At 46.6% G+C, this 13,871-nt stretch overlaps 1 protein-coding gene across 4 annotated transcripts in view; it reads right to left on the bottom strand.

The window, feature by feature from the left end:
* Positions 1 to 13,871, bottom strand: part of Loxl2 (Lysyl oxidase-like 2) — an 87,561-nt gene that overhangs the window by 48,448 nt on the left and 25,242 nt on the right. For all 4 annotated transcript variants that reach the window (XM_069328800.1, XM_045743133.2, XM_045743142.2 and 1 more), the window contains exons 2-3: positions 13,674 to 13,820; positions 6,416 to 6,618 (exon numbers count right to left, since the gene is read on the bottom strand). In XM_069328800.1, coding sequence (XP_069184901.1) covers positions 6,416 to 6,618; positions 13,674 to 13,820 — 350 coding nt within the window. The remainder of the gene's footprint in view (positions 1 to 6,415; positions 6,619 to 13,673; positions 13,821 to 13,871) is intronic.

Below are 13,871 nucleotides of genomic sequence, written 5' to 3' on the forward strand. Positions count from 1 at the left end.
AGCATGAAGGGAGCACCACATGTTCATGCGGGAGTGGTAATGTTCATTGTCTACATAAACGATCTACCAGCTGGAATACAGAATTACTGGTATATGAACATGTTTGCTGATGACGCTAAGATAATAGGGAAGATAAGAAACTTAAATGATTGTCATGCCCTTCAAGATGACCTGGACAAAATAAGTGTATGGAGCATTACTTGGCAAGTGGAATTTAATTTGAATAAATGCCATGTTATGGAATGTGAAATAGGAGAACATAGACCCCACACAACTTAAAAATTATGTGAAAAGACTTTAAAGAATTCTGATAAAGAAAGAGATCTAGGGGGTTGTTTTAGATAAAGTAGAACAATATCACCTGAGGACCACATAAGGAATATTGTGCAAGGAGCCTATGCTACACTTTCTAACTTTGGAAATGTTTTTAAATACATAGATGGCAAAATACTAAAGAAATTGTTCACAACTTTTGTTAGACCAAATCTGGAATATGCAGTGGTTATGTGGTGCCCATATCTTAAGAAGCACATCAACAAACTGGAAAAGGTGCAAAGACATACAACTAAATGGCTCCCAGAACTGAAGGACAAGAGCTACGAGGAGAGGTTAGAGGCATTAAATATGCAAAGACTAGAAGATAGAAGAAAAAAAACAGCGTTGAATGTAATGAAACGCCATTTTCAGGCTGAGACCCAGAGGCTCCCCAGAGCTATACCGGGCTGATGTGCATATAGTAGACCATGGCAACAGTCAATCGAAGGAGTTTTAGGCTTACCGGGGACCAGAGCCAGAACCTGGCCCCCCTTAAGTGAGGCACGAGGAGCAATGGCCTAAAGACACCCTCGTGTAATTGGAAGCAGTCTTTGTCTGCCATCTACCAGGTCAGGCACCCAGAAAAGTAAGAATTCCAAAACAAACTAATGCTGATCACATTATTTGCAAACTGAAAGCCAAACTAGCTACAGAACTCCCCAATAAAAACCAAGGAAACAAGTAGGACGTCACCACAAATGCCGCGCATTCGTCTGTGCAACCCCCCCCTCCCCGGGAGGGGGACAGGGGGGTCCCAGACCTCCATGCCAGCAACTCTCCTCAATTCAGAGACTGAGCATCAAAAATGCAAAAAAAAAAAAAAAAAAAAAAAAAAAAAAAAAAAAAAAAAAAAAAAAACGCTGACCGTAGGGAGGGAGAGATGCCGGGGAGCCTCTAGGTCTCACCCAGAAAATGGCGTTTCATTACATTCAATGCTGGTTTTCTGTGGAGAGCCCCTTCGGGTCCCCAGAGCTACCTAACCAAAGATAAAGAAAAGGAGGGACTTATCCGGGAGGCGGTCGTCACCTGCTCCTCAACTCGAAGTCGAGACAACTGGCTGCAACCTGCGACCCAAGGCTACACACACCCGAGAAGTGCCAGGAACATTAACGAGATACCATGCGGCCAGGATCCTGTTCGACCTCCAAAAGCCCCGTGCCTGAATGTCAGCCCAGGACATATTCCCCAAAACAGCAGCCAAAGCTGCAAACTTACGAACGTCGTGGGCACGGGGATATACAGCAGGCTGGCTGGACCGAATAATCCTGCAGATGACCTGGGAGATCAGCGCCCTGGAACAGGGAAGAAGGGAAACCGGGTCCACCCACAGCGTGTCACCTGCCACGGAGGCTGTGGCACACAAATAATGGCGAAGAGCCGTAACGGGACACAAAACATGATGCACCCACGGCCGAACCAACCAAGCATCAACAACCCAAGGACCCCTTCTTCACCAGAAAAGGAAAAGGCTGCAAATGAACGAAACGACCACCAGGAGCGAAAGAGCAGAAACCCCTGCGCCGGAGGAGTGCATGAAGCTCCCCGACCCAACCCCCAGAGACCAATGCCAACAAGAAAAGAGCCTTAGAAAAACAGTCCTGAAACGAGGGGGGGGGGGCCACCACAAACTGAGGAGAAGATAGAAAAGAGAGCACCCAGTCCAACAACCAGGACGGCTCAGGCGGTGCATGAGCAGGCCGGAGGTAAAACAATGCCTGAAAAAGCTTGCAGAATGGAGCAGAAGTGACATCCACCCCGAATGCAAGCTGCAGCGGCTCCGCCAGCGCCGCATGATATGAGGCGACAGTATTTGGCATAAGATGATGATCCTGAAACAACCAAGAGAGAAAGGACAAAACAACCCGATCAGAAATCGAAGACAGCCTACAAAGAGACAAAAAATGCCGAAAAGACCACCAGGAAATTTCATACTGCTGTCTAGACGAAACTCACAGGTGGAACACCATCAATGAAGCCACCTGATCACCATACATGTGGTGATACACCCGCGTGAAAAAGACCAGGCACGAAGACTCGAGGAGAAGATTGAACCAGCCACATACCGAACCGGACCGATCTGCTGAAAGAGGTGGAGCCGCGGGAAGACCCTCAGGTTCGGACATCGAGCAAGAAGCGCCTAAAACCAGTGCTGGGCCGGCCACCAAGGAGCTAACAGGAGTTAGCTGCTGACTACTCTCCCCTGGTAAGTCTCCAACCGAGCCAGGATCCGAAGCAACAACCGGACTGGTGGGAAGAGGTGCAGGTAATTCCATCTCAACCACTCCGGCCGAAAGGCATTGACCCTGACGGCCTCGCAGTCTGGGAAGGGTGCCATATAAACTGGAAGACGCCTCGACCACGCCGATGCGACGAGGTCCACCTCTGGGCGCCCGTACATCCAGCAGAGCCTACTGAACAAGTCAGCGTCGACCGTCCATTCCGTGGAAAGGGGAATGAACCGAGACAGGCCGTCCGACAGGATATTTGACACCCCCCTGAACATGAACCACCAGGAGAGTCAAACCCCGAGAACTCAGCAGACGAGTCACCCAAAGCGACCAGCCCCAAAGAACCAAGGACCGCATCGAACCCCCGCGATTCAGGCAATAAAACACCGGGGGAGCAGTCTGAATGGAGCCAGATCGTTGCTCCTCGAGCGACACGAATCATCTGAAGCGAATGCCACACCGCCGCAAACTCCCGCGCTGTGCTGTGAGCTCGACTGAAGGACGGACCCCACCGACCCTGGCCGGCACGATGAGCACATGTCACAAACCCCCAGCCGAGAGACGAGGCATCCGTGAACACATCGAGCGAAGGCTCGGGGAGGCGCTACGGCACAGAACCCCAAAAAACCCACAGAGGAAGCCGGCAACGCAGCAGCCGGTGCAAGGCTACCGGGATCCATATCCATTGGTCACGAGAGCGGCGGAAGGGACGACCCCGAAGAAACCAGAACATCCGCCGAAGCCAGATCCGACCCTTGGTAGACCAGCATGACGTAGTTCAGGCTCCCGCACAGCTGCTCAAACAACCGACGTGTGACCCGGGTGCCCTCCAAAAACAGTCGGAGGCAGGACCGCAGCCGCAACAGCGTTGCAGGAGGCAGAGACGAGGAAGCAATCCGAGAGCCCCACACAAGACCCAGCCATGTCCGAACCTGAGAGGGAACCAAATAGGACTTCCTCAAGTTCACTAAGAACCCAAACCCGTCGAGCTAGGAAAGAACCAAATCCCTGGCGAGCAGACATTCGGACTGGCTGGGAGCCCACACCAACCAGTCATCGAAGTAAGCCAGAACCTGAACCCCTAACAAATGCCATGAGTCACCACGACCCGGGTAAGGCGTGTGAACACTCGAGGTGCCAGATTCAAGCCGAATGGAAGACAACGAAAGCAGAAAGCTTGTCACCCCACGACAAAACCGAGCCAGTCCCTGAACCCCGGATGAATCGGGACATGCCAATACGCGTCCTGGAGGTCCAGAGAGACTATCCAGGCACCCGGTGCCAAAAGCAGCTGGACCTGAGACAGAGTGGTGAGGAGGGGCAAAAGACCCAGGGATTCAGACGAGACAAATCCAGTATGAATCACAGATCAGTACAGTCCCGTTTTGGAACTGAAAACAGATGGGAAACCCACCTGAGGGACATTGTTGTTTCGACCACACCCAAGCGAACCCACTCTAGGATGACCAGACAGAGCACTGGAGAAGAGGCCTCCCTTGCCAGTCCCGATTCCCCCAAAGGAGGAGGAGCGACCCAATGCCACCGCAAGCCAGAGAAAACGACCCGAAATGCCCACGAATAGTGGGACCAGGCGAGAGCAAACAGCGCGAGCCTCACCCCTATTGCCCCATTAATGCCGGGGTGACCTGTGAAAGGGCCGACGACCCCTACGAGAGTCAGACCAACGCTCAGAGCGATCACTGCACCGACCAGACACCAATGGCACCATAGTAGGTGCCAGCCCTGAATCTGGCACTACTGGCTTACGAAGATCGAAGGAACCCCGAGACCTGACAACCCTTCTGGGCAGGACCTTGTTGGTTCCCCTCCGGAGAACCAACAAGTCCGACATAGGCCGGCTACTAGACGAAGTCACTTGCAGAAAATGCACCACCTCAGACTCTGCAAACAGCAACGGACAAAAAGGGGACAAAAATCTAAGAGCCAGGGCCCAAGCCGATTCCAAAGAGTGGATGAGCACTGCCTGTTGACACACGAGACGAGAAGCAAAGAACTGGGACACTGCCTCCTTCAGAATCGCCGCATACAACTTCAACAAGGCAGCCGACGCCTGAGCTGCCGAAGCAAACACACCGGACATCGGTCCAGATCCCAGTTCCTGCACATCTTCGCCGAGCCAGTCCGAAGACAGCTCCAGCAGAGAAAAGAAATGCAAGACCGAAGCCAAATGCCCACGGGCATGCAAATACTCGACCACCAAGGACGCCGAAAGGGAGGGAACCTGTGATTGAAACTGAATCTGACCGACATCACGAGGAAGTACAGGGGCGAACAAACACGCATTGAGGTGCTCAAATTTGCCCCCTAGGTAAACCTGAACAACCGTAGTCAATTCCTGCAAATCAAGTGCACGGGTCCAACAGAACGAATGCCACTCCCCCAACAAAAAGAAAGGGCAGTCCGCCAACCAGGAAGACTCGGCACCTAGTAACGCATCCAGAAAGAAAACGATGAGCCAGACTCGAAAGAAGAAGGATCCATTACCGAGGCGTAATCCGGGTTTCGAAAGAGGTAAGACGCATGGGCTTCCCGTGCCACCTTTGATGTGATGCGGGAAGCGGAAAACCTCTGGAAGGAGGGAACTGAGGAACCCAAAGCATCCCGGAACCGAACCCAGGGAGGAGTTGCACCCATATCAAACTCGTACAGGGAGGGGGATTAGGAAAATCCCTCCCCCTGTAACAACAAGCCCCACGCCGAGAGTACCAACACCCAAGTGGGGTCAAACGGGGCCCAAACTCCCCAAGTCAACTCTTCGCCAGCCCCGGGAACCTCCACGTGAGAACCCGGGGCCGAGCTGTCCTCCAAACACTCTGCCTCTGGAGAAAAGGCAGAGTCCGCTGAAAAAGCCGAGATGAAGGTGGCCCGCTGGCACGGCCCAAAGGCTCCAGCAGGAGAATAGGCTCGAATGCCTCCACCGCCGATCCGGAAGGGGCATTTCCCGAAGTCGCCCGAGACTCACCACCAGGTAAACCCTGCCCCCGACTCTGAAACCCTCAGACGTTTGGGAGCCGGGAGCAGGGAGGGGGGGGGGGAGCAGGATGAACCACAGCAGGGGAAGGACTAGGAGGTGCAGATGAAACCAAAGTTGAGACGACTAACACCCCCAAGTCCGGGTCCCTATAACCAAAGTGGGGCAGCTGCGGGGCATCCGGAAAGGCAACCAACAAAGGCAAAGCAACCAAAGGTTTAGGTTGCGCGTTGCAGCAACCAAAGGTTTAGGTTGCGCGTTGCAGCAACCAAAGGTTTAGGTTGCGCGTTGCAGCAACTAAAGGTTTAGGTTGCACGTTGCAGCAACCTAAACCTTGCATGCAACGCCGAAGCTGCTGGCACCCAAATATCAATCTCATTGGATTGGATTGGAGTACAAACAAAAAACACCATTCGCAGGACTCCGGGTCAAAGGTGTCATTGACCCAACAAGCAGCATGGCGGAGGCAAAGATGGTGAGTGTCACCCTGAGTCAAGGGGACAGAGCAACCTTCAAACTCGCACAAGGCGAGATGGGACTCTGAGGTCTCTTCCATCGGACCACTGAGCCCCCAAGGTGGTTTCCAGGGCCCTTAAGCTGACTGCTAAGGGAAGCCCAAACGAGGTACTGCTAACTGGTTATCCCAGAGCTACCAACCCCTCTAAGCAATGTACAGCCAATGCTGAAGGAACCTCTCATAAAAAAATGGAAACCCATCAACAGCAATAAATGAACATTATAACTTACTCACAGCAAACACCAAAGACACTGGCTCATCCTGAACAGAATAATACCATTGAAACACAGTACGAGCGAGTACGAATAAGTGAAAGATGTACCATTAGCATGACACTTAGGGGGTGTGGACTCATTTACTCACCACCAACTTTGTCTTGTTGACAATGATGGGCTGGTCCCTGGGAGGCAGTGTGGGTGGGCCGGTGGTGGTGGCAAAGTGTGATTTGCACACTACACCTGCTGCTTCACTGTTCTGACAGTCGTGGACACCCCATCCATCAAACTTACATTCAGTCAAGTTCTTCTCTGTGCCAACGCAGAAGAGATTGTCCATCCAGAACCTCTCTGTGGGAATGAGCAAGGAATTTAGTGTAATGGAATACTTTGAGGTGGGTGATTTCAAAGGTGCTACATTTATATAATCAACATGTTCTTTATAGGTTTAGTTTTGTGGAACTATAATATCTGATAATACTGTACTCAGAGTGACTGCTCTAAGACCATTTTGGGCATATTCATAAGACACGCGATATGCCCTGGGCCCCATAACAGCATTATGGGCCCCAGGGCAAACCAGTGTGCTGGGGCCCCTACCACAACCAATTACAGGAATAAAAAGTAAATGGTCGATAATATTAAACATATTTATTTAATTGGTGCTTCAACAAAACTGGTGTTAAAACATTAAAAACATACTGTAGAGCAGCAACTAATCAACATGATAAACATTTGAACACTACACAAGGCTTGAAAAACACAATAATACTTAGTAAGCTACATATTAGATGACATAGTATAAAAAATTACTACGAACTTCTTATTATAACAAGCATTTGTGGCATTTATTTTCAGATAATTGTGCTATTATTGGCTTGAAGTCAATGGTCTTCAGGATGTCATTTTCCATGCACATGAGTGAAAGCCAGTTCAAGTGATGCTGCCCCATTGTGCTACGAAGCAGATTTTTTTATAAATTTCAGTCTTGAAAAAGAACGTTCTCCAGTACAGTTGGTCACCATGATGAACATGAACACATTGGATGCAATTTCAACATTCGGGAATACAGATTTCAAATTGTCCAAAATTAGTTTTCTGTACAGTACAGGGAGTCTCACAATTTTCATCAAGAGCCATATAGTGCTCAAGATTTAAAAGGCCATCATAATTCAGGTCTTTGTGATTCATATTAACCAGATGTGCACACTTTTTCTTTTGTGCATCAGAAGCAATAGTTTTCAATTCACTGATGAAAGAACACAGACTTCCCATCTGTGAATAAGCCTCTGCACGTTTTGTCAGTTTTAAGATTAGTGTGTCCAGAATAGGGAGGAAAAGTTTCCACCTTGAATTTTTCAGTTTTAATGAGAAGTATCTCTTCTGCTGATCCATCATATCTACTAAGGTGCACACTTTGTTTTCATTACCATTTTCTGTGGGGAGCCCCTACGGCTCCCTGGAGCTTATCGGGCTAATGTATGTTATATTAGACCGGGACATTAGCTAAGGAGTTCAGACCTACCAGGGACCAGCGCCAGAACCTGGCCCCTTCAGAGAGGTTTCAGGGAGCAATGGCCCTGGAAAACCCCCTTGTGGTTGGGGTTTTCCTTATCTGCCATCAACTGGGGTTTGCACTCAGAAAGGTAGGCATAACAAAACAAACCCTACATGGTAAAAAACTAAAACAAAAAAACGAACAAAGAGGTAGAAACTCCCTACAATCCCAATGAAATAAGCAAACGAGCAAACATCACACTTTACTGCCGCGCCGATTGTCCTCGCAGCCCTCCCCGCCCCGAGAGGGGGAGGGGGGAGCCCCGGACCTACCGTGCCGGCTGCCTAGCATCAGTTCGGAAGCTAAGCTTCAACCAACGCGAAAAAAACGCCGACCAGTGGGAGGGAGGGTTACCAGGGAGCCTCTGGGGCTCACCCAGAAAATGGCGTTTCATTACATTAACACTGGTTTTCTGTGGGGAGCCCCTACGGCTCCCTGGAACTTCATACCCAAAGAGAAGGAAAAAAAAGGGGTGACCCGGGAAGCGGCTGCCACAAACTCCGCAACGCCAAGCTGAACAACAGGCTGCAACCTGCGACCCAAGGCAACAAGAATGCACAGGAGCAGACTGCGCATAAAGAATGGGCGGCCAAGAACCTGTGCGACCCTTAAATCCCTGCGCCCGAAATGAGCCCTAGACGTCACCAACACATGTTTTGTTATGCCTACCTTCCTGGGTGCAAACCCCGGTCGTTGGCAGATAAGGAAAACCCCAACCACAAGGGGGTTTTCCGGGGTCATTGCTCCCTGAAACCTCTCTAAAGGGGCCAGGTTCTGGCGCTGGTCCCTGGAAGGTCTGAACTCCTTAGCTAATGTCCCGGTCTAATATAACATACATTAGTCCAATAAGCTCCAGGTAGCCTCCGGGGCTCAAGGGGGCGTTTCCATCAAGGGGGCGAGGACGCCAGCTGCCTGGCGATTGGTCGGTGTTGGTCACGTGATGGAGTTGACCAATGGGGGCAGAGCCATAGGGTGTGATGTCAGTAGGGCAGCGGACGCCTGCCGTGTTAAGCGCCGAGGAGCTCAGAGCTTCTCCAGCCGCATTCGAGCACAGACATATGTTAGTGAGCTCTCCTAGTTGTGCCTCCCCTGCCTAGGGGAATTTGTACGGCAACGACGCGAGCTACGAATCACCTAGGGATCCTGTACATGCCGATCTGATCAACGAAGGACCGATCGGCTACCAGAGGACCCCCAGCTACCATCGTGAGGAATCTATGACTTAGTAGCAGAAAAGTTAAGGCTCTGCTCTGTGAAGAGGATGTGAGGTTCCTCTGTAAAGAGGATCTTGTGAGAGTAGGAACTAGATTCGACGAGTGTTACATTGTGCTGGTGAATCTCAATTGGTATTGAAGATTTATGATATCTCTCGGGCATCTGTACTGATCCACTATTTGAGTTAGACTCAAACTGACGACTCTTCCGTTCTTGAGGCTTATACAGTATTACAAATGTCTCCTCACTTTGCCAAGCTGACCAACATCTTTCCAGGTTACCTGTGAGCTATCCTGATTGATCCCATACCCTTGGGGAGGGTATGGGATATTAACTGCAATTAGTGCATATAGGATTAGTGTAGAACTTCTTGGAATGTGGAATTCTTAGGGATAGGTTATGTGGAATTAACAGGCACATCTAATTATCTTGTCACGTGAATCCCCTGCATAGCAGTGGAACTGCCTTTTCTCGTCACCTTCAATGCCTCTGCACTGTTTGTTTATTTTACTGCACAGTGATGTTTATTGTGTACATAAATGATCTACCAGTTGGTATACAGAATTATATGAACATGTTTGCTGATGATGCTAAGATAATAGGAAGGATAAGAAATTTAGATGACTGTCATGCCCTTCAAGAAGACCTGGACAAAATAAGTATATGGAGCACCACTTGGCAAATGGAATTTAATGTTAATAAATGTCATGTTATGGAATGTGGAATAGGAGAACATAGACCCCACACAACCTATATATTATGTGAGAAATCTTTAAAGAATTCTGATAAAGAAAGAGATCTAGGAGTGGTTCTAGATAGAAAACTATCACCTGAGGACCACATAAAGAATATTGTGCAAGGAGCCTATGCTATGCTTTCTAACTTCAGAATTGCATTTAAATACATGGATGGCGATATACTAAAGAAATTGTTCATGACTTTTGTTAGGCCAAAGCTAGAATATGCAGCTGTTGTGTGGTGCCCATATCTTAAGAAGTACATCAACAAACTGGAAAAGGTGCAAAGACATGCTACTAAGTGGCTCCCAGAACTGAAGGGCAAGAGCTACGAGGAGAGGTTAGAAGCATTAAATATGCCAAAACTAGAAGACAGAAGAAAAAGAGGTGATATGATCACTACATACAAAATAGTAACAGGAATTGATAAAATCGACAGGGAAGACTTCCTGAGACCTGGAATTTCAAGAACAAGAGGTCATAGATTTAAACTAGCTAAACACAGATGCCGAAGAAATATAAGAAAATTCACCTTCGCAAATAGAGTGGTAGACGGTTGGAACAAGTTAAGTGAGAAGGTGGTGGAGGCCAAGACCGTCAGTAGTTTCAAAGCGTTATATGACAAAGAGTGCTGGGAAGACGGGACACCACGAGCGTAGCTCTCATCCTGTAACTACACTTAGGTAATTACACTTAGGTAATTACTGGAAGTCTACATCTACACCAGCCCAGATGAGTCATCAGTCCTGCCACCTCTCCGTACCCCCCAGGGCCTGGCACGGTCTGGTACGACTCAAAGGCAAGCCGGGCGCCTCTGCTAACCAGTAGTTTGCCCCCACAAACAAGCAGTTAGCAACCTTCAACTGGCAGTGGTGCAGCTCAATGCAAAGGCACCACCAGCCACAAATGAGCAGTTTGCTAGTTGACCAGATGTCCATCTTGCGTTGACACCGGATGAGTCATCACCGTCGGACTATATAAAGGACACCACTTCCCTGGAGAGTCTATGGGCTCACCATAGCCCGTGTTACTTGGAACTTTTTGTTCCAAGTAGAGAATCTTAAACAACAACAACAACCCTGGAGAGCCACATGGGAGACATCTCCCGTTAGGCAGGGTGCAGTCGCACCTCCACAGATCTCCAGTAACAGCTCTTGATATTAGTAATGGCTCAAAAGGGCCACCACTATGGGCTATTCATGCCCGTGCCACCTTTTGGGTGGCTTAATCTTCATCAATCAATCAATCCTGGAGAGCCAGTCTCTCTCTTACTGCTCTAGGATCACCATGGTCTCTCTCCCCCGTCGTCTGCCTTCAGCCAACACCGTGTGACTGATGCCATAGTGGTATGGTAGCTGTCTTCATTACACCAGTATATCTTTATGCTTCGTATTAGAGTTAAACTTTCATTTACTTATTTGATTTATTATATAATAGCCAAGTATTCTCATGTGTCATTTTTGTTCATTAATATTTCAGTAAATTGTTTTAATTATTTATTGGATGATTTTCATTTGTTTCCACCTGAGACTTACACACTGCAAGGCCAATAGCAGCACTCTTTTTTATTTGTGTGAGGGAGAGACATACCATCTTGGTTCAGTATAGCTGCGATACCTCAACCCGTCACAATCTGCACTGAAACTTCTGAGAATTTAGAGCAATTATATTATGTTTAATATAATTGCTACAATTATATTATGTTTAATATAATTGCTACAATTATATTATGTTTAATATAATTGCTACAATTATATTATGTTTAATATAATTGCTACAATTATATTATGTTTAATATAATTGCTACAATGACTTTGGATTGAATTCCATCTACATGACCTGGAACTTCAAGAACAAGAGGTCATAGATTTAAACTAACTAAACAAAGCTGCCAATCAAATATAAAAATATTCACTTTCACAGAGTGGTAGACGGTTGGAACAATTTAAGTGAGATGGTGAAAGCCAAAACTGTCAGTAGTTTCAAATAATTATAAGACAGAGTGCTGGGAAGATGAGATATCATAAAAATAGCTCTCATTCTGTAACTACAATTAGGTAATTACACCTGGGGCTTTTGAGTCTTTTAGTTTGTCAATGCTCTTCCTGATTGTCACACGTAATGGGAACTGTACTGGATATCACTTAATTTATTCTCTTCACTGCCTTCAAACATTTGTAATTACCTAAGTATAATTACATAAGTGTAGTTAAAGGATGAGAGCTACGCTCGTGGTGTCCCGTCTTCCCAGTACTCTTTGTCATATAATGCTTTGAAACTACTGACGGTTTTGGCCTCCACCACCTTCTCACTTAACTTGTTCCAACCATCTACCACCCTGTTTGGGAAAGTGAGTTTTCTTATATTTCTTCGGCATCTTTCTATAATTAGTTTAAATCTATGACCTCTTGTTCTTGAAGTTCCAGGTCTCAGGAAATCTTCCCTATCAATTTTGTCAATTCCTGTTACTATTTTGTAAGTAGTGATCATATCATCTCTTTTTCTTCTGTCTTCTAGTTTTGGCATATTTAATGCCTCTAACCTCTCCTCGTAGCTCTTGCCCTTCAGTTCTGGGAACCACTTAGTAGCATGTCTTTGCACCTTTTCCAGTTTGTTGATGTGCTTCTTAAGATATGGGCATCACACGACCACTGCATATTCTAGCTTTGGCCTAACAAAAGTCATGAACAATTTCTTTAGTATATCGCCATCCATGTATTTAAAAGCAATTCTAAAGTTAGAAAGCGTAGCATAGGCTCCTCGCACAACATTCTTTATGTGGCCCCTCAGGTGATAGTTTTCTATCTAGAACCACCCCTAGATCTCATTATTTATCAGAATTCTTTAAAGATTTCTCACATAATTTATAGGTTGTGAGGGGTCTATGTTCTCCTATTCCACATTCCATAACATGGCATTTATTCACATTAAGTTCCATTTGCCAAAGTGGTGCTCCATATACTTATTTTGTCCAAGTCTTCTTGAATGGCATGACAATCATCTAAGTTTCTTATCCTTCCTATTATCTTAGCATCATCAACAAACATGTTCATATAATTCTGTATTCCATCTGGTAGATCATTTATGTAGACAATGACCATCACCGGTGCAAGAACTGAACCCTGTGGTACTCCACTTGTGATGTTTCTCCAGTTTAATACATTGCCTCTGATTACTGCCCTCATTTTTCTATCAGTCAGAAAATTTTTCATCCACGTTAGAAGTTTACCAAGTAGAAGAAGTTAGAAGAAAAAGAAATTTGTGTAGGGGATGCGATGTCATCTAAGCCTTCTAGTGCGAACACTGATGTTAAGTATTCATTCGGTATGCATGCTGCCCTTTTATCATCCATTATAATTTGGTTAGTCTCATTTAAGGGTCCTACCAAGTCCTCTGTTTTGGTTTTACTTCTGATGTAGGCATGGAATGACTTACGGTAGGTTTTTTCTTTGTTCTGGGCAAGTTTTCTTTTGTAGTTTCTTTTGGCTAATCTGATTTCCTGGGTGGCTTAGTGCCGTTTTATGTATCTCACAATCAATGATGTTCAGCATGGACTTATACCTTCTCTAAAGGATTCATTTAGTTATCAATGCTCTTTTTACAATTAAACAAATAAATAAATAACCGTATTAGTTATCAAGATACATGTCCCATCCAAACTATATTCTCAGACCTATATAATGCACTCAGGAGTGTGAAAGACTTGGTGTAGTTTAAAATGTTTGCATGAAATACACAAATACATCATTGTGGGTATTTTATCCTATGTTGTTATGTCTGTGATAAAGACATTACCATTACTTAATATTATTAGTATCATAATTAGGCTACCATTATTATAATTATTTTTACTACTACTAACATTTATAACTTCTTTATAAATACTGGGAGCTGACCTTTGACATGGCCGTAGACACCACTGTAGGTGACTTTCTTGAGGCCAGGAAAGCCCAGGGACCTGCACACTATTTCCCCCTCTCGGTCATCCCATTCGTCATCACATATGTTTCCCCACCGACCATCGTGGAAGATCTGCACATTGCCTGTGGAGAACACATTTAGAACACAAATAGCAATTAGAGCATTCTAAGTAT

The sequence above is a fragment of the Procambarus clarkii genome, chromosome 22 (genome assembly GCF_040958095.1).
Source record: "Procambarus clarkii isolate CNS0578487 chromosome 22, FALCON_Pclarkii_2.0, whole genome shotgun sequence".
NCBI lineage: Eukaryota > Metazoa > Arthropoda > Malacostraca > Decapoda > Cambaridae > Procambarus > Procambarus clarkii.